Here is a 21,658-nt window from a genome sequence, read left to right on the forward strand (position 1 = left end):
ATAGCCTGGCTATAGACACCCGCACCCACATCTCACTTCCTCAGCCTTTCACCAAACCGAATGTCAATTTTGTTTTTGACCATGATAATCATTTATGATTTACATTTGTATTTCAAGAGAGTGTTAGGCAAAAAGAAATAAGATGTTAAAGTTAGAAGATAGCGTCAGTCACATACTGTGGGTCTGCAGATTGTGTTTTTCTGTATTTCGATATGAAACCTTAACCACCTAATTGCATTCTTTTGCAGGCAGCTGGTTAGCTTAGCTTAGCATAAAGAGTGGAAACAGGTGGAAACGGCTAGCCCAGCTTTCACTAGAGGAAACAAAAATCCACCTACTAGCACCTCTACAGCTTATTAATTAGTGTTAATTATTTTGATGCAGTTAGCCTTTGTCTTTTGACAGAATTGTTGTTTTAGTTTGTTTATTTGTATGAGACAGTGCACATTAATCAACAGTGACATTGACAGTATAAATTTACTGCAGTTAGCTCAACAGCTCATTTCCACACGTAGTCCCAACACAAATAAAAATGCCAGATGATAAAATGTATTTTCTGTATAACAGTGTTACAGTTAACATAAAGAGATAAGGGGGTGTAGATAAGCTCCTGCAATCTCTGTTAAACAAAACACTGAACAGGCACGGGTCTTTGAAATGAGTGTAGATCAAATTACTCCTTCACTCGACTACACCTGGCTGGGAGTTTGAGTTGGTCAGCTGGTCTCGTTTGATAGTGCTACACTTCTATGCTTCACTTTGTTTTTAGAAGCTAATTGTTAAGTTATACAAGCCAGAATGTGCCCAAACGTTTGCCTCTTTTGACTGCCTGTGCTCTTACATAACTACTGACAATGTCCAAAATATATTTTTGGTGTTTTTGAATCGATAGAGGCTAAGAAGTGCGACTCTCATACAAAATGATTTTTTTTTCTCAACCCCTAGTATTTGTGGTGTGTATTAAAGCAATAAGCCCCAAGAGGCCATGGTTTACAGTGGTTGTACAACAGCTAGCTAAGGGGTGTTGTTAGGCATGACACAGAGTGGGGCAAGGTTTAATAAAACAAACAAATAAAAAAAAAAGCAAGAATTGCCAAGCAGTGTAGTTCGTTGGCAATATTTAGCAGAATAGTTGACAAGCAATTCCTGACCCTTTTTGCCCTGTGCTTCAGTAACCCTTCCCTGTTTCCTGTATGTTATGTGCTAGCGTCATCTATGTCGAAAAGAAAAACACATTTTGAAGATGTCAATGGGGGACCTGTAAAAGTGACATGTATGTAGTCACACTGACTAACTAGCTAATTAACATTAGCTAAAGATGTAACTAGCTACTGTAGCTAGTGATTGATGTAGATTAGTTGGCTCATTAGCTAGTGTGTTTTTTTTAACATCTTCAAAATGTGGTTTTCTTTTCAATATAGATGAATCTGGCACAAGCACCAAGCCACACTGTAACAAGAACTATATCACTAGCAGCAACATAATTAGAGAGATATGAGGACGGTAAGCTACAGATAAAAACATGCAGGCTAAAGTTAAATTATTACCTAACCCTACATCAGTGTTTCTCAAACATTTTACACTGTGTACCACCTCAGAAAATACTGAGTGCTCCAAGTACTACTTCACTGTTTGGTGCTGTTTAGTGCTAGCAGGTGCCATGGACACTTTTCTGGCTTCTTAATTAGCCTCTAGCAGTTGTGCTTGCTTCACTGTCGTCCGCTTCGTTTTCAGCATAGCTTCTTGAAATATTCTGCTCCCGATCTGCACTTCTCTTCATAATAATGCCCATTCAGAGGTACAATTACAGTGTTTTTGAAGGATTTATTTTCAGTCTCTTCATTTTACCTCCTCTTACTTGTTTGCCATCGCAGTTTACTTTGTAACTACCAGTAATCATGAATGACGTATGTGCAGACTATGTGCCTGATCATGACTACGTAGCAGGTTGATATTGAAACAGGAAAGACAAAATTTATTTTTATTGGTATCTCATACATCATTTTATGTATTTCAATCAGAATTTTCTCGAATTTTGATAGTATTATTTGTTTTTATTTGATGGCATTATTATTTAATTTTAAAAATATTTCTGTGACATTTCCTGCGCATATCACTAGAGGGAACTTGCGTACCACCAGTGGTACACATACCACAGTTTACCACAATCTAGGCCCCTACATCGTGTAGTTTGTCTCATTTAGATGTAGATAAAAAATGTTGCTAGCTATAACCTCGGGATCTTTTTACAGATACCAGGATTGGCTGATTGGTGGATCACTGATGTGAGTTAAGCCCCACATAGGCACGCATAGCCGCTGAAAGCAGGGTTCACCTTTCCCATTAAGCACAGGGGCATAAAGCTGACAGAGAGCCTGGTTTTTAGGGTTTATTTTAAAATCAATAGCCAAATCTGTCTCAGAACAACAGGTCTGAAAACAGCAATAAGACTACATAGTCCGTTTAACAGTACTGGTTTTGTTTCTTCACTTTCTCGACTGTTCAGTTTTGCTGTCATTAATTTTTCATTACGTCTCCTTTCTTTTTTATCTTCTCCCTCTAGCCTGCTCATCTTTCTCAACCCCTCATCCACACTTAGCAAACCCAGTCAATCAAAATCAAAACAACAAAACATAACATTTTTTAACCTAAACAATGCAATATACACTCAAGACATATTTCTTAACCAACAGTATGCACTTTGTTCTGTGTCAGATAAAAAAATGTTTGAGTGCATTTGTCCTTGTCGTAAGTATTGTGTATTTATGTGTTTTTGTTTGTATTATTCTTTCCATGCAGTGACTGGTATTATGCCCGGAGTCCATTCCTCAAGTCTCACCTCACTGCCGACATAATCAACCATCTTTATGAGCTCAACCAGATCCAATTTGACGTAGCAGCCAGAGGTTACGACCTTGATGCTGATTGGCCAAGCTTTGCCAGGTAACCAATGCCTACAATTATCTGTTTACACTTTTACAGTCCTTTTGTTTCCTCCCTTTTGTTGAAGAAAAAGAAATTTGAATGTAGACATTGTTCTGATAAAGAAATAAAAGCATATAGTTCTTCTGCCTCGGCTGGAACTGATTTGTAAATTGATGCAAGACAGACATTAAGTAATTTGAAATAACACATCAGTTTAGTGCAGCTAATGTAGAATAGTGGTGAAGCAATTCTGGGTATTTCACAGCTTGAAGTAACACTTAATTATCTGATCACTCGGCACATTCACAGCTCTTTTTTTTTTTTTTTGCTTGAATGTGTGTAAATGTACGTGTGTGAGAGCATGAAGGTGCTGACAGTGTGAGTGTTGATCGCCATTCCTCACGTCAGCACCTTTGCCAAAACTTTTCACTTCCTTGCCATTAATTTGCAGTCACTCTACAGGCAGTGGACACATTTTTTATTTATTTATTTATTTAATAATTTGTGTTGTTGTGCATGACAATATAGTGATTATTATTTAAATTTTATAATATAATGCTGCAATGCACCAACAACAACAACAACAACAACAACAGGAAGCAATGCTCTGAAAGATCACCTAAAAGAAGGTTGAATGAACACCTCTCGCACACATTATTAAGTAAAAATATTCACAAATGCTGTGTTCTTTTAAGAGCTATTGTATAGACGAATCTGACAACCGCTTTGTGTGTTCTGCTATCTAGAGATGCCATCACTGCTGTGGTGGCACGTCGTGCAAGTCACTGTCAGTGTCTGCTGGTTGTGTCTAGAAGAGAACCCAAAATTTATGCAACTCTAGTGGGATTTTTCATGGTTTCAGTCAAAATGTTGCTATCGCGAGATTTCGCACATCTGGGGTTTCCTTCCAGACACCGTGTCTGCTGCTACTGACAGTGACAGATGGATAATTGGATTGATGACGTTAAACAGTGGCTCACAGTAACTGTATGCGAACGCATAGTTAAAAGCAAGTATATCTCCGCCTTTAGGATGGAGATATTAATAGACTTGTGTAATTTGCATTCCGTTTTTGTCCAAAGTTGAAATTTGAAACAACTATTGGAGCAGCTGGTTCTTCCCAACTTCTTCCTAGACATTGTTGTTAAAAGTAACGTTACTTGAAAAGTAGGTGTAAGAGCATAAAACTATAAACCTATAAGCCTTATGATGGCTCACTTCATTCGCACTCGTACTGTAAGGAGACGCCACCACAGCAATGGTGGATTGTTAACGTCTGTTACAAATGTAATTCAAAGTGCTTTACATAAACATACGCAAAAAAAATGGATAATATTTTCTAAAAGAAACATTTAAAGAAAAAAAAACAAACAAGCACACACAAAAACAAACAAATTTAAAAGCAAACAAACAAATTGTAGAATTTCATTAGATTCAAAAGATTTTAGATGCTGAAGTGTAACACTTAAAGCTTCAAGTGTCATCAGATTACGTCAGACAGCACAGATGCAGTATGTGTGATTTGGTTTGCACATTGTGTATTTTCTGTACTTGCTTTTCACAACTACTTGAGGTCAAATATTTGTTCCTCTTGTCTTTTGATGTGACAACCACACCAACCCTCACACGTGTTTTCACATGAATCATGACTGGTAAACTGCTAAATGGGAACTGTTTCATCACTGTACCTGAGAAGAATTTTTTAGAAGCTTCTAGAAATAGGCTTGCTCTGAAAACATGCACTGACTTAATTTGTTGTTAAGTTTGGATTGATGCAAGGTTTTAAGCTGCTGTTACAATATATTTTAATCTTTAAATAGATTGAACGTGATTGAACATTTATGGGAATGGGTACTTTACAACAATTTTTTTGAGGAGTATGACAATACTGGTAACACTTTGTTTTGGGTTCCATAGTTTCATAATAATTTCCTAGAAAACAACTGAGAAGTTGGTTACATTGCAACATGCAACCATAAATTTAAAGAGAATTATTATGAATTATATGAAAAATTGAGACAATGATCACTTGATAAATCTTGACTTTATTTTAATTAATTGGTAGCAACAACTTCAATAAAGACAAAGTAATAGTGTGGAAGCCCATTTCTACCAATTTAATAAAAAAAAAAAAGATCCTGTCAGTCATTACAATAAGAAACCTAATCAAAATAAAGACTTGTTATGTCAAAATAATGACTTAGTACTTCAAAATATTCACTTGGTATCTTAAAAAAATGCATTGGTTTGAGTTTAAGGTCAGCTCAATATTTAATAAATATGGTGATTTGTTAAATAAATAAAGTAATATAGTTATATAACATAGAGTTTTTCTGTCATTATATTTTTAGCACAGAAATATGTTCCCTAACTGTGGTATAATTTCCTTGTTATTTAAAAGAAAAACTGAATACTTTACTGAGTACTTGGTGTTCGTAAATACCCACTTCTGTAAACTTGAGTTCCTTTTTTGTTTCAGGGAAGATTGTTGTAATTGCTTCTCTTACTAAGACCTTCATTTTTGTTATGCCATTATGTCAAAGGCGAACATTAGGTGCTGCCTCTTCAGGTTTCCTGTGGAAACCTCCCAGTCGCTGCTCCAGCATCAACAGTCTTGTTAGCAGCTACTCACATGCACAGGTACACACACACACACTTTCTACATACTTTGCGTGGACGATCTTGCACAAATATTTGAACTCAAAAGCACCTGACCAGAGCTCTCTTGTTTTATTTACTGACCAGGCACCAGAGTTTCTCCCAATTCCAGACTTGAATCACAGTCTGCTTGGTGAACTGGGAGAACTGGGGGAACCCTCTCCTTGCAGCATTGCGGAGAACCTTCGCATTGAGCTTGACCAGTCTGAGCTCAGGCAGCAGGAGCTTCTGGTACGGGTTCAAGAGTTAGACAAAGAGGCTGCTGAGCTGAAAGGTGTGGTTAAAAACCTTCAAGGTCAGCTATTAACAGCTCAGACATCCTCTGGTCACTCAGTGTCTACAGAAGCCCAAAGAAACCAAGAAACTGATAATCAGGAGAGAGCAAATCACATTCAGAACTGTAGGGAAACAATAAACAGTGAACTTCAAGACAGACTCACAGCTGCTGAGAACAAAAATATGGAGCTTCTCTCTAAGTTGGATGAGGCTCTTAAAGAAAAGGGACAGCAAACCGCTAGCTACTGCGACTCAGCCTGGAAAATCCAGGAACTCCTAGATAAACTCAAGATGGCAGAGGAGGAGAGGCTGGAGGCAAAGAGAGAAGCTGAGGACAGGACCAGGCACTCTGAGCGTCTGTCCCAGGAACTAAAACTCAGGGAGGAAGAGTTGAGGAACAGTGAGGAGAAGCTGGCTGAAGTAAAAGCTGGAGCCAGTGACGAACATGAGGAGGCGCTCAAACGGTTGGAGGAGCTCCAAAGTGCAGTAAGTCGAATTCAGGGGGCACTGACTTTGAAAGAGAAAGAGACGGGGAACTTGAGAGCCCAGCTTCAGGATCTGCAAGCGTCGCTGGAGTGCAGAGAACGGCAGGCAGAGGAGCTGAGGAAAAGACTGCAGGAGGAGAGGGAAGAGGAAGAGCAGAGATGTAGCATGAGCAGCGTCCAGAATGAGGAACTCGAAAGCCAGCTCCTTGGTGTAAGAAAAACTCTAAAATGCAAAGAGAAGGAGCTAGCTGCCAGTTCAGAGAGAATCAAGCATTTAGAGGAGCAGCTGGAGAAGATAAATGTTGAGAAAGACAGTCTGAGCTCTAGACTTGCTGATAATGAAGACGTTTCTTGTGATTATACTGCAAACCTTGAGGAGTACAAATCCCAATGCAGCAATCTCATGGAGATAAATGCTAAGCTACTCCAAACAGTGAAGAAGAGTGAGGAGAGCATTACAGAACTGACTAAGAGCAGGGAAGCCTTGTTAGACCAGCTAGCTTCTTTGAGGGCCTCTGAGAAGCACTTAAAGGGCAGAGTAGAGGCTGCAAATATGAGCATGGAGGATCGGGAGAAGAAGCTTCTGGATGAAAACCTGCATTTGGAGGAGGCAGTCCAGAAGGTGCTCGTCCAGAAGGAAGTATTTGATGCTCAGTTAAAGAAGCTGGAGCTTGAGAACAAGGAACTTCTTGAGGTTCAGTCTTCTCTGAAGAAGGACTTGGCCACAGCTCAACTTGAACTGGAATCCCTCACTGCCAAAGCTGCAAAGTTGGACAAGAACCTCACAGTGTCCCAAAGAAGCCAAGCAGAGTTACTTGAAAAGCTCCAGGAAACTGAGGCGAAACTGAGAGACCAGACTGTTAAATGTGGGCTCCTGCAAGCAAGAGCAGAGGAGCTGGAGAGCAGAACTGGGGAGCTGCATGCTGAAAAAGGAGCTGCAGAGAGCAATGAAAAGATGCAGAAGCTCCATGATGAGCATCAGACATCCTCAGTGGAAACCAAAGAGGCCCCGATCAGGCTAGTTATAGCTGAGGCTCAGCTAGAACTCAACCTAAGGGAGGTGCACCGGCTCCGGGAGGAAGTGGTGGAGCTCAGGGCTCAGCTTCTGGCAGGAACTGAGGAGAAGATGAAAGCTCAGGCACTGCAGGAGGTGACAGAGTCCTCCAGAGAGGACCTCCGTGTCTTAGCGGAGCAACTCAAAGCCCAGGTGGAGGAATTGAACCGCCGGCATGTGGATGAGATTCTCCGGTCCCGGGAGCGAGAAGAGGCTCTTGTCCGGGAGCGTGATGGTGAGGCTCAGGCTCGAGCAGGTCTGGCAGCAGAGGTAACGGCCTCCAGAGAGGAGCTCAATAAACTGAAGCAGCGTTACGAGGCCTTGTGTCTGGAGAACAATGAATCTAGGGAGGCGCTCCACAGAGCCAACACAGAAACAGCTGAACTCGGTGTGCATGTGTGTATGCTAACTGCTGAGAATGAAGAGGCTCGTCTCCGCTGGGAGGGCTTGTCAACAAGACTGCAAGAGCTGGAGGAGGAGGCGTCTCAGGAGGCAGACAGGCTGAATACCTGCATGGAGCAGCTACGTCAGGAGAACCAGCAACTTCTTGATCAGCTCCAGAGTGAGGAGGGTTTGTTGACAACCAAGCAGGAGCTGCAGCATGAACTGGGCAAGGCCCAGCAGGAGGCCACAGCTGTGCAGGAGGCGAACCAGGAGGAGATTCAGGCACTACGCTTCCAGCTCAGCAGCCAAGCCATGAGCCACGGCAGCCAGCTCCAGGTCAGTCACAAACCGTTCAGCCAAAGAAATGTAATGTCCTTCAGTGTGTTTACACGCACTGAAATGCGAACTTCTGCACTTTTCATGTGGATGTGCAGTCAGTGTGGATGGTAAATGTAGTCAGTTGAAGCAATAAATTCCTCAGTATGTGCTATATTGACAGAAAGAGTTCTTCTGCTGCAAAATCTGTTGTTCTTCCTGTATCTAATGATGTTACAGTGATTTAGTTGGTGTTAAGGAACAATGACAGGTTATTTTAGCTTAGATTTCTAATCACTCCCTCTGGGTATCCAGGGGGCAGCCTAGATGAGTATTTTTGTCACCTAACACTATGTTTTGACCAACAAAGTAACAGCTACAGACAAGGGTGGTGATAGATGGCGACATGGACAAGCTTGTGTGTGATGCATCCCTAGTACATGTAGGCACTGCCGGCATGGCTCAGTGAGCAAGAGTATTCAGCTTTCTTGGTCAGTGTAGCACCCACTGAGGACATCCACATGGAAAGTGACAAATTTTATCTTTAAACCACCTGGTTCCAGTTTCTTCTGTAAGATTATTTCCTAAACTTTTTCATGTTAAGGACCCCAACAATAGACGCACATTAGACCACTGACACCCAATTTGGGAGGATTTTGTTTTAAAGTCTTTCTAGTTGATCAATGATCAAATTAGTAGGATCATTATGAAGTATAACTAAAACTTCCAACCCCATTACTTCCTTTATTCCAACTTCCAAAGATATGCTAAAAGTTTAAAAATTTTACAAGTACTACCCTACCCCCCTAAAAGACACTAAAGTACTAAAAAAAACTGTCAAAAAAAATCTACATGACAGTTTGCATGTGTTACAAAATTATAACAATATGTAAAATAAAAAAGTCACATGCAAGCAAAAATACCACTCAGTTGAGTTTACTCCAGGAAGTGCCCACTTGTTCAAATGATCCATGATGACACTGAACATGCACTACACAAAGGTTAAGTGAAAAAAGCTTTTCCTTTGCCTTTATGGCCCAAAAATGTTTGTAGTTTCAGTAGTTACCTGCATAAAAATGTCAGGAAAAAAGTAATTTGAATACTTGAAACCCAGTGCAAATAGAAATGTAGTTAACCTACCAGCAAGCTACTGCAAAAGACAGTTCAAGTACTAGTTTAAATACATTTAGGGTTGTTCACTATTCCCTTATTAGAGCAGCACTATGAAGGGACAAGTCATTACATGTAGTGATACATTCTAATATAGAAAATATTTCTATCCAAAGTCAGAGTGAAACTAAAAAGTAGCATAACTAAAAATCTAAATTTTCCAAGACTAAACATCAGACTGTACAGTTCAGACACTGTGTGCTATGAGGAAAAGATACTGTGGGTAGAAATCTTCTTACTAACCTGCTGCACGTATACATGGATTCAATGCAGCTAGACGCCTTCTCTGATTACCTGCTTGACCTGATTTCTCTGAGCAACGTGGTTACTTAGGTGCATGAACACTAGGGCTGCAACTAATTTTCTTGATTAAGCCATTAGTTATTTGGTCCAGTAAATGTCACTGGTAAAAAGTTACTTAAAACAATTAATAAGTTATCAAAATAGTAGGAGATTAATTCAGTAGTTTACAACTAATCGATTAATTGACTCATCTTTGCAGCTGTAATCTAAATATACTCCTTGACTGTGTCATATTAGCAGTATCAGCAAATCTACTGTAATATCTGAATTCTTGCCATATTTTCTGAATCATGAGTTTATGATTTTGTGGTATTCTCATCCAGACTGTCAGTCAGGAGTTACAGGAAGTGAAATTACAGCTGACTACAGAGCAGGAGAAAACGGTCGACCTGGAGAACAAACTCAAACAGCTCGAGGTGAGAAGACACCCTCATTCCAGATCTGCATGAAAGTTTGGTATTTACATCATAAGCAGGTTATTCTGGCCCCTGTCACCAACACAGCCAAAATATGTTTTAAAGGGCAAGTTCAGATTATTTGAAGTGGGTTTGTATGAGGTCCTTTTCCATAGTCAGTGTATAAACTTCAGTAGATGGTGGTCAACACACCCACAGTTTGGAGAAGCAGCAGGGTACCTGTGTAGAAAACTAAGCAATGTACGGCTGTGGTCAGGATCAGCTACAAAATGTATTTCAGCTGCCTAACTTTTAATCATATGCTGTATTTCAGGTATTTTTAGTGCTTTAGTTTGCTGTCAGACAGCCTTTTCCAATGCAAAACAGCTGCTATATGAGCCAAATATCGCTCTCTCCAAAGCAACCAGACTCCGTAGGTGAAAGCAGTAATTTTACCTTGCAGAACACGGGAGTTGCTGATCTACCACTGCCTTGATTGGTTAGTTTGTTGGTGGTATTGTGTGACTTTGGTGCTTTATAAGCTTAGTTTGGATTCACCAAAGTCACAAAAAATCCCTGTCAGATCGAGGCAGTGGTAGTCCAGCATCTTGAATGTTCTGCAAGATGAAATGACTGATTTTGTATATTGAGTGAAATCTGGCTTAGCAGTTTCTCGTTGAGAAAAGGCTTTCTGTTGGCAAGGTAAAGTGCTGAAAATATTCCAATTATAGTGTACATTTAAAATGATAATGGCTTTTTGTTTAAGTGGTTAAAATATGTTTTGCTGTTGACCCTGTCCACAGCAGCATGTTGCTTAGCTTCCATGCTGGAACTCCTCTCTGCTTCTGCTTCTCCAAACTGGGGTGTGCCAACCTCCATCTACTGTAGGTGATACACTGACTATGGATAAGAACCTCATAAAACCCCACTTCAAAAACTCCAAATTATCCCTTTGAATCATGGCTGAGGAGCTGGTATTGGGATACTAGACTGAAATCCGTTTTAAACAAGAAAATGAAACTATTAAACATGGCCACTGACAAAATTCATATATGTGCAGCTCTATTTGTGTTTGTGTGTCTAGAATTGATAAAAAGAAATACAAATCCCTGTTACATTGTGTATATCACCAATTGAAGTAATCATAACATTATGGTCACAGGCATAATTCTCAAAGAACCAGAAATAATGTCTTGCTTTGCTGTACTGATTGCAGGCTGAGAATCAGAGATATTGCCAACAGATTGAGGAGAAAAACATCCAGATGGCCGAGTCTGAAAATCTCATCCGGCAGAAAGAAGACGAGATAATCCATCTGAAAGGGAATTTATCAAGGTGAGATACAGTATTCATAATCACACATTCTGGACCAAATTAAAGCTCTGTGAAAAAATGCTTCTAATCTTGTGTGTTTAGATCAGAATGTTTTTGTTTAGTATGTCTTATCTGGGAATTTGGCGCTCTTGTTCTTACTGTTTTTAGAATTCAAGCCTAAAAATAAAAACTTTGTGAACACAGTGAAAGTCAACTGAGAATTCCAAATGTTCCTGAACAACAATTTATCCCGTGTATTTATGTTTATATGTACGTATGTGTGTGTGCAGGTCTGAGGCTGGTTTAGCCACGGCTCAGCGGGCCTGTCAGGAGATGAGTGAAAACCTACGGAGAGTCACACAGGACAAACAGAACTTTGATCTTAGGACAGCTGCTGAACTTGACGATCTTTACCGCACCAAAATCAATTTGGAGGAACGGCTTGTAGAACTCATCAGGTATTAAAATACATGATTTTTTTTTTTCGTTTTTAATTGGATTTATTTATTTTTAACATTTTGAAATTTTTCCTCCATCCATCCCCATAATTACACACCTGTGTTTGTCATCTTCATACCTAACCAACAATATGCCATAATCACAGATGTGAAAAGAGAAAAGAACCAATGATGTCAGTATTGCCATTAAAATTCTTTACATTCTTCCTCATTTCTGTACCTCCCAAAAATGTCTTTGTACATCTTATTAAACTGTCTGATATTTTTACTTTGTGATTTCTACCCCCAGTGCCTTCTACAAAATCACCCCACAAATTAATATGCACATCCTCTTAAGTCCCCTCTTTTCTGACGATCAGATTTACTTCAATCTACTGTTGCTGTTAGTGAGGTTTATTTTAATTTAAATATGCACAAAGCATTTTTGTTGCTCCAGTGTCTGTGTTTTTTTAAATGCCACCTAAACTGTGCAATCTGCAGTATACTGCCTGATTTTATTGCATGTAAAAACATGTGTGATGATGCTCTCCACAGGGAGAAAGATGCACTGTGGCAGAAGACAGACGCCCTGGAGTTTGAGCAGAAACTGCGGGACGAGGAGACGGAGAGGGACGTCAACTACTGTCTGGGCTGCCACAGTCAGTTCAGCTGGTGGCTCCGCAAGTACAACTGCAGGTTAGATGGTCCGCTGTATTATAAACAAACATAAAACATTAAGAGCATTCAGTCCATCAGTTAATACGTAACACCTAATCTGATATGTAAAACAGCTAAAAATAAATAAAATCATCTGTCAGTGAATCAATGCCATCAAAATGTCATTTCCCTGTTTGAGTATAAGGTGGAGACAGTCAAATGTCAAAGGAAGTGAATCACTGACATCACTGACATTTAGTTTCTGTATTTCACTTCACATTTGGACTGAATAACTGTACCAACCCAAAGGGAAGTCAGATAACTTCTGCGGCCAACCAAATGTTACCCATCAAATCTCAGTATACAGAATAGCACAAACGTGAGTACACTTGAGTATATCAACGTGAGTGGATATAACTTAGAGTAGTCGGTGTACAGCTTGTATAGCAGTATAGATTTACTGTCCTCTGAAAGTAACTCAACACACAACCATTATTGTCTAAATAGCTGGCAACACAAGTAAGTACACCTCACAGTGAACATGTCCAAATTGTGCCCAAAGTGTCAATACTTTGTGTGAGCACCATTGTTATCTCGCACTGCCTAAATCCTCTTGGGCGTGGAGTTCACCAGAGCTGCACAGGTTGTTACTGGAATCCTCTTCCGCTCCTCCATGAAGACATCACAGAGCTGGTGGATGTTAGAGACCTTGCGCTCCTCCACCTTCTGCTTGAGGATGCCCCACGGGTGCTCAATTGGGTTCAGGTCTGGAGACAGACTTGGCCACTCCATCACCTTCACCTTCAGCTTCCTCAGCAAGGCAGTTGTCATCTTGGAGGTGTGTTTGGGGTCGTTAACATGTTGGAATACTGCCCTGCAGCCCAGTTTCCCTCAATGAACAGTGCTGGCAGCATTCATGCAGCCCCAGACCATGACGCTACCACCAACATTCTTGACTGTAGGCAAGACACACTTGTCTTTGTACTCCTCACCTGGATGCTGCCACACATGCTTGACACCATCTGAGCCAAACAAGTTTATCTTGGTCTCATCAGACCACAGGACATGGTTCCAGTAGTTCATGCTCTTGGACTGCTTGTCTTCAGCAAACTGTTTGCGGGCTTTCTTGTGAGCCAGCTTCAGAAGAGGCTTCCTTCTGGGACGACGGCCATGCAGACCGACTTGATGCAGTGTGCGGCGTACGGTCTGAGCACTGACAGGCTGACCTCCCGCTTCTTCAACCTCTGCAGCAATGCGTGCAGCACTCATGCGTCTGTTTTTTGAAGCCAACTTCTGGATATGACGCAGAGCACGAGGACTCAACTTCTTTGGTTGACCCTGGCGAAGGCCTGTTCATAGTGGAACCTGTCCTGTTAGACCGCTGTATGACCTTGGCCACTGTGCTGTGGCTCAGTTTCAGGGTGTTACCAATCTTCTTATAGCCTTGGCCATCTTCCTGGAGAGAAACAATTCTATTTCTCACATCCTCAGAGAGTTCTTTGCCATGAGGTGCCATGTTGAACATCCAGTGGCCAATATGAGAGAATTGTACCCAAAGCACCAAATTTAACAGCTGTAATCCATGACACACAAATTTGTATGTTCCAGTCAAGCAGGCAAAAACATGAACATGGTGAATAGGACAGGTGGCTTTGCATGTTTGAACGACATGTACAGGTATCACTAAGGGTGTACTCACTTGTGTTGCCAGCTATTTAGACAAGAATGGCTGTGTGTTGAGTAATTTTCAGTGGATAGAAAATCTATACTGCTATACAAGCTGTACACTGACTACTCTAAGTTATATCCAAGTTTCATTTCTATAGTATTGTCCCTTGAGAAGATATAAGAAAATGGTTGCTGAAACGTGAGGGGTGTACTCACTTTTGTGACATACTGTAAATGTCTGTTTTCTGCTCCATACTCAGAAATTGTGTTGCCTTTTATAAAACTCCTCTCACTCCGTTTGTGTTCCTCTTACTTTTCTTTGTCCAAAGAGCTTCATTTGAGGATGCCACATCAGATGCAGCAAATCCTCCTGACTTCATATTACTGTGTACATGATCCTCCTCTGTGTTCATGAGATTTGCACATTGCCATAATTAACGCCTTAGTAACACCATATAAGAATTCATGAAAATGAAAAGTAAAAATGGCATCAAAGAGTAAAAAAAGAATTTTACAAGTTTTGAGATTGAAGTCCTGCTTTTAGAGATCCATAAAGTTTCTAATTTCAAGCATCAGCAGTGGAATAAAGGCAGCCGTTAAAGCCAAGAAACAGGAAAAACGGGTGCTGTCAATGCCGCCTGTGGCTCGTACTGTCACTGAAATAAAGACGAAATTACTCAATGACAATGGCTTTGACAAAAAAAATTAAACCCCTTGTCACAGCAAGCCGATTGATGGGTCAAGGTGAAGTACTGCTGTACCTGCCATTATGGTTATAGATGATGCTGCAACAGAAGATGTTCCCCTTGACAATAACTTGCCTAAATGTGCACATAGAACAGAATAACAGTAGGTAATGGCCAATTTAAATCAATGATGATATCAGTAGGCTATATGGGTAAATTTAGAATATTAAAATTCAAAATATGGAGACAAACAGGATAATGACAACCTAATTTTGACATGTAATTTAGGATTTCCAATTCAAAGTAGTGAAATGTACAATCTATTAGTGAAAAACTTTTTTGTTCTTTTGATAACAGCAGACTAACTGCACTTGACTCCTACAACAGGTCTCATAAATTGTGTTGAGGCCAAATGTCTTTGAGTAAAGACAGTGCATGACTTACACCTGTAAACTGTTTTAATATGGGATCGATAGCGCTACAATTTGAGGATGGAAATTTTATTAACTGAACTAACTGAATTTCAAGATTCATCTGTTATCAATTCCACGTTGTTGAAATTTATAAAGCATTTATGTTTATCAGGTTGTAACAGTTGGTTCAAATATTTTGCATGTTAGGATTCACACAGTGAGCAGGTCGATCAACACGTGAGGGAAACGCAGTGTAGTTGATACCTGTTACTTTTTGCTGTGGATTATTTTTTAGTAAATATTACAAAACATACATAAGAACAGAAGCAGCTTTATTTCCTCTGCTGTGCACATATTTTTTTCTAAATGTAAGACATTCTGACATTTAGTAAAATATGCAATGAAAAATATGTCAGGGGGAGAACTGAGAGAAAATAAAGTGAAGATCAATGAGCTTTGCTAGAATAAAACATCATTGCAGGGTCATTCACTCGATACCTCCTCAAAATCTAGCTGTAAGCGCTTTACATATTTGACCTGCAAGGTCCAGAATTTAATGAACACATTTCTCTGAAGACAGAGAAAAAAATCTGAGAAAAAACAACAACAAATGCATATAATGTGATAAAATGAGCTGTGAGAATTTCACACAGTGATTTGACTTTATTTCAGTAATTGATCCGCACAGTAACACTTTCAACAAAAGCAAAATGTAGATCCCACATCAGTTGTAGCATCTTATTGCCCTGAATATTTCTTCTAAAATGTAGCTATTGTCTTACGCAGTTACACCCTTCTAGGTAAAGTTTGAGACTTGTTCTTCAGTGCAGCTATAGGGACTCTCAGAGCAGGAACTGCTTACTATTCAAAGATTAAAGCTGATAAACTGTGCTTTTGCTGTGACCTTGCAAAAATCTTAGAATTAAGTTCCTGACAAAAATAGCAGTTGCTTATTTTCTGATGTGCATGTCTCATTTTTATAAAAACTATGTAGGAATTGAGCTCAGATGTTCTCAATAAAAAGCTTCACTTAATTACACACTAAATCCTCTCTACACTCTGATAATCTTCATGTCAAAATAATGATCAAGTTTTACTCTATCATAATTCTCTGTGTCTACTCTCAGACTGTGTGGGCGTCCCTTCTGCTACTACTGCTGCAGTAACACGGTGAGCACCCAGCAGGGCGGCAACAGAGAGCGCTGCTGCAGTGACTGCTACAACCAGCACAGCGCAGTCGTTGAGCGCCACCCACAGGAGGACGTGACTCACAGCACACCAGGGACACCTTTCAGTCGTCTGCTGCAGGCTGGGAAAGCTGTGACCAGTTTCTCAGGTAACTAAGCACACACACACACATACACACACACACACATATACGTAATGTGTCAAATTTGCACACTTGCTTTAGATTGGAGTGTTTTCAACTGCACACAGAGCCCTGGAAGAGTTGAGTATAAAATGCAATAATGAGCATGTATCTGATGTTCCTTTTCTAGGAGCTGATGAAGGTGACAAGCAGGATGATGGTGTTTTTGACATCATCACAGAGGAGGAGGTGAGCGGCGTGTATGACAGTGACTCCCTCTCTTTTGCCACGGCCTGCTCTCCTGGTCACGGACAGCAGGGGGCAGCACAGCTGTAAGTATCTCACGTGGATCATTCACTCACAGGGGAATTGAGAGAGTGGCACAATGAGTGAGTGACACAGATTTTAAAGACTGATAGCAACCACAGAAACAGATTTTATATTTACAACATGCGTCTTGTACAAAATTGCACCTTCAGAGAAGGGAGTATTTGCTGTGTTCTTTTATTCTTTTATATTGTTATTTTCCCTTGTTTAACTGCAATAATTTGCTTATACCTTTGTGCTTTTTAATCTTTAATCTTCTACCTTTGCAGTATTTTTATTATCCTGCAAAAGCACAGTGAATTAGTTTTCTTGCCTATTCCAAATGTAGTTCTGCAGGCCATCACAGTCAGAAAACTGGTCATTTTTGCAACAGTGACAATAAACTGAGGTGTGTGTTCTTAGAAAATAAATTTAATTTAATTTATACATACATTGCCAATATAAAAATAATTAGTGCTATATTCATGAATAATTATGTACATGCACTTGCATTTACTGTACAGCTGCGTGCGTATACCTTGATGCCTTTAATGCTATAAGTATGTTTTTATGGTATGTGTCAATTTGTCAGTTGAAAGAATTCATTAGAAAAGAAAATTAGTTGCCAACTATTGAATAATTTTAGTAATTTTCAAGGAAAAATATAAAACATTTGCTATTTTTTGTCATTTATGATTATAAGTGAAGTGTCTTTAGGTTTTGACTTTTGTTTGGACAAAAGAAGCTACTAGAAGATGTCACTTTGGGCTCTGAGGATTTACTTTTTTTCACAATTTTTGGCATTTTATAGATTTAATGAATAATCATGAAAGTAATCTGCCGACTAATCTATAATGATAGTAATTATTCTTTGCAGCACTACTATGTGTATTGTGTTAAACACATCAAAAACATATTGAGCCTTGATCCTGTAACCTTTTTTCTGATTCACACAAGTTTTAATTACAGTGGATGTTTTAAAATCGTGAGACACTTAAATGTGAAAATAATTCTCCTCAAATAAACATAAATTGTGTATAAATATCTGTCCCTCCCTCTAGAAACAGCAGTGCCAGTGCAGGAGACCTCACATCAGAAGAAACTGAGGACCTCAGTGCTGCAGTTCAGGATGCAGAGATCTGCCTTCTGAAGTCTGGAGAACTGACGTGAGTTTCACATGTAGTTAAAGTTACACTGAAGTGCAGCAGAGTTGTGTTTACACGTGGATGCGGTCACAAGGTTAGCCTTACAACTTTCAGTGTGTGTTCTTCTGGTAAAAACTCTAAATGCCAGAATGGGAAGTGAAACATGGAACTGACCCATGTGTGGCATGGACGGTGTGCCTCAGTCTTACTTTGTTGGTGTTGTAGTACCTCTGTTTCACTTCTATTCTAATAAGGAGCAGTTTTGTTTACTGAGTGTGGAGAAAGATTTAAGGCCTTATGCCAGCAGAAGTGCTGTACAGCAGAGGACTGAATCCTATCCCTAGAACTAGAACATATTGATTTTTAAATTTTCTTTTGTAGGCTCTCTGCCGGCTTCACGGTGGATGACATCTCAGGGTTTGGGGACAGCTCCCGAGAGCTCTTCATCAAGTCCAGTTGTTACAGCACCATCCCCATCACCATGAGCAGCCCAGGCCCGACTGTCACGTGGACATTCACCTCTGAACCCAAAAGCATCTCCTTTAGTGTCGTCTACAGGGAGAGTACAGAGACACCGCTAGAGCAGGCCAAGGTGAGGCACCAGTATTCTGTATGTGCAGTATAAAGGGAACATGTGTACACCAGACCTCTCTGATAGCCAGCTCCACTTCAGATCTGACTCATTAACCCTCTAGACCCCAGTAGAATTTTAGAATGTTGCTGCAATTCACTGAGTAACTTAAACGTCCTACTCAACTCAAACAAACAGGTTTGTCTCATAAGACCAAACATCAGTAATGTGGCAGAAGTTGTTTAGCAAGGTATATATCTGGAAAAGTTGCAACCCAGTCAGTCGTCTTTACCAACCCTTTGTTGCTCTTCCCCCAAGCAACCAAACAACTGCAAAATGCAATATTTGTGAAAGGATTTAGGTTCCTTGCTTGAATATTTAGTCCAAACTTGTGGCATGTTCGATGTGAGGAATGATGAGTGCTTCACCTCAACCTACTGCAAGTGCTAGGGTGCTGTCAGATGTGCAAATTTGTATCATTGAGTTCAACTTTGGTGAAGTTGGACAAGCAAAGTGACAGCCTCGACCAACAGCAAAGTCATGATCGATCGAGGTGAGTTGCAGAGTTATGGAGGTATCATAGAGATGTCAGTCCTCTCTTGAATATAACAGAACCAAACAGCACTCACCTTGTGGTTCTCAATGCGCCATAAAAAACATTAAAAAAAATTCAACAGCAATATCTCTTGACAGAAATCATGATCCTGTTAATCAAGAAAATCCACAGACTTTGTTATGAACAGTTTCATGTAGGAACTTCTTCAATAGAAAACTTATCATGGGACGTTTAGTACAATGGAAGATGATGATTCTTAGCGTGTCGAGTTAGATACTCATGGAATTGTGAATTACAGTATTAACAAAGTTATATGTAAAACTATGAGGTCTTGTATCTCGCATGAAAGACAAATCTACAAACTTGAAGAATGTTGATATCAAAGATATCAATGCAATTTAAAAAAAAGATATGTGCACTTGGAAAAAGTGGCTAATCTGATAAACCGTTTCTGCAGCAGCAATATTTTTGCACAAATAGGTTTGAAACATACTTGCCCATACAATATTACAGTATGTTAAATAAGGATAAGTTAAAGTATAATGTAACATGTGCTTATGAAACATGCACTGTGTACAAAACCCCTTATTTTTCTCAGAATCCCAAGAGATTTAGTAACTTTATTCCAAACAAAGCCAACCTGTTCTCTACAAGAAAGTTTGTCATCAATTAGAATACCCCAAAAAGTGTTGTTGAAACACTGATTATTTCTTCATTATGAATAAGAAGTTTAATTTGCTCATCTGCTTCATATACTGTATTCCTTTGCTGTGGTTGTAAGTGTCAAACAAGTTGTCTGTCTTTTGCTCTCCACAGGTCTTGATCCCGCTGACTCGCTGTAACTCCCACAAAGAGACAATCCAGGGGGAGCTGAAAGTCAGAAACCCCGGAGAATACACACTCATCTTTGACAACTCCTTCTCCAGGTCAGTCACTCCGGATCTCATGCGAGGGGGTTTGTGTGTTTGTTAAACAAACCACCAGTTTTGGATAGACAAAAGCAAAGATGGAATTAAACAAGTATTCTTCTTTCTTTCTTTCCTGTTAATCAGGTTCATCTCAAAGAAAGTGCTGTATCATCTGAGTCTAGACAAGCCTGTGGTCTATGATGGAACTGACCTCCTCTGAATGTGACGGGGAGGAGGAGACAAAGACGTAAAACTGACTTTTGAAATGTTCAGGGTGTTTAAGCTCATGCGCATCTGCAAGTCTACTGATGTTTAGCAACCTCAATGAAAGGTTGTGGCATTTTAAAAACGCCTCTGTCTCAGCTAGCTGCTTTGATCATGAGGTATTATACGTCAGATGAATTCTGATCGTGAGAAAGCTGAACAGACGCTGACAACAATGAAGTAAAACAATGTTACACTACTGAATGTGGGCTGAATGTGGGCATGCACTACCTTTTATAAAAGCTTGATATTGTTTAAATGTGGCATTAAGGGTATCAAACGTCACTCCTGCTGTAGGTGACTGGAGGATTGTTGCATATTTGAATGTTAAGAACTTTCTTAGGTTTCTCAGCACCTACAGATGTAGCTCCTGTACTTTTTTTTACTGCATCCTTGCAGACATAAAGCTGCATTTTTGCGTTAGCCAGAGCTGCAATTGTTTAATACGTCAAGGTTTGTTCTCATCATTTACCTTTGCTCGTAAAACTACTGTCTAAAATGTAATGTACCCTCTGCACAGTGGCAAAATTCCCACAAGGAGGGAGAAATATGGTAAAATGCTCCAAATTTGGTTGTGATATCAAGCATTTCTCATGATTTAACAAATTTACAGAAAGTCAGTTGGGAAACTGTTTATGGATAAAAGAAACAGACTGAAATGTTTGTTTTTTTTGTTACTTATCAAGGTACAAAATCAAGGTTCTTTAATACATAGATACACAAAAGACATCTAAAATTACTGCCAAATATTGCCATAAATCATATCCTGCTTATTGATATGCACATCATTACCCGCAATGGCCTAATACACCCGAAGATATTAAAGGGAGAGGAGCAGAATTATATTATCAGACAGTATTTTAACATTCAAGAAATTTACACAAACGACTGTAAACAAGAATAAACTGATACTTAAATGAATTTCATATGGTTTTAGTTGCCTAAACTACTGTAAGTTTGAAAAATGTAACCTAATTTAACTGAATTTGTTTTAGTAGCTTAAACGTACCATTAGCAAACTGACTGATGTAACTAACTCTTTAAATTGGTGTGTTGCTGTTGTAGAATTAGCATTTATTGGTGGAGCAACTTAATTGTGTCCAAAGCAAATTCTAAATTTGTGCTTTCACATACAGTTCAGTATCTCTAAGACTGTTGCCTTTTCAGCTGTCAGAAATTACAAGAAATGGATTTGTCGTGTTACAATCATGATGAAGAGTAAGAAGCAGGACTTCTGCAAAAGCTGCAATAAAACCTCCTCATCGTTCAGTTTTAATTAAAGCAGCTTTAACTCAGTGCAGTATGAAAGCCCATTTCCACCAGTGGGATTTAAACAAAATAAGATCCAAGAGGTCATTATTATGAGATACTTTCTTAGATTAATGTCTTATTAGGTCAAAATAACACTATACTACGCTATACAATACTGAGAAAATGACGAAAATATTGACTTATAATA

At 39.5% G+C, this 21,658-nt stretch overlaps 1 protein-coding gene across 3 annotated transcripts in view; it reads left to right on the forward strand.

Annotated features, from left to right (window-relative positions):
• Positions 1-20,819, forward strand: part of LOC146317979 (FYVE and coiled-coil domain-containing protein 1-like) — a 28,492-nt gene extending 7,673 nt beyond the window's left edge. For all 3 annotated transcript variants that reach the window (XM_084732989.1, XM_084732991.1, XM_084732990.1), the window contains exons 6-18: positions 2,800-2,943; positions 5,469-5,565; positions 5,671-8,118; positions 9,894-9,986; positions 11,182-11,300; positions 11,570-11,737; positions 12,272-12,412; positions 16,268-16,476; positions 16,640-16,781; positions 17,817-17,921; positions 18,282-18,492; positions 19,844-19,953; positions 20,080-20,819. In XM_084732989.1, the coding sequence (XP_084589115.1) occupies positions 2,800-2,943; positions 5,469-5,565; positions 5,671-8,118; positions 9,894-9,986; positions 11,182-11,300; positions 11,570-11,737; positions 12,272-12,412; positions 16,268-16,476; positions 16,640-16,781; positions 17,817-17,921; positions 18,282-18,492; positions 19,844-19,953; positions 20,080-20,155 (4,063 nt within the window). In that variant the 3' untranslated portion in view covers positions 20,156-20,819. The remainder of the gene's footprint in view (positions 1-2,799; positions 2,944-5,468; positions 5,566-5,670; positions 8,119-9,893; positions 9,987-11,181; positions 11,301-11,569; positions 11,738-12,271; positions 12,413-16,267; positions 16,477-16,639; positions 16,782-17,816; positions 17,922-18,281; positions 18,493-19,843; positions 19,954-20,079) is intronic.
• Positions 20,820-21,658: the final 839 nt, after the last annotated feature.

Source organism: Lutjanus erythropterus, chromosome 12 (genome assembly GCF_056507025.1).
Source record: "Lutjanus erythropterus isolate fLutEry1 chromosome 12, fLutEry1.hap2, whole genome shotgun sequence".
NCBI classification, from domain to species: domain Eukaryota; kingdom Metazoa; phylum Chordata; class Actinopteri; order Lutjaniformes; family Lutjanidae; genus Lutjanus; species Lutjanus erythropterus.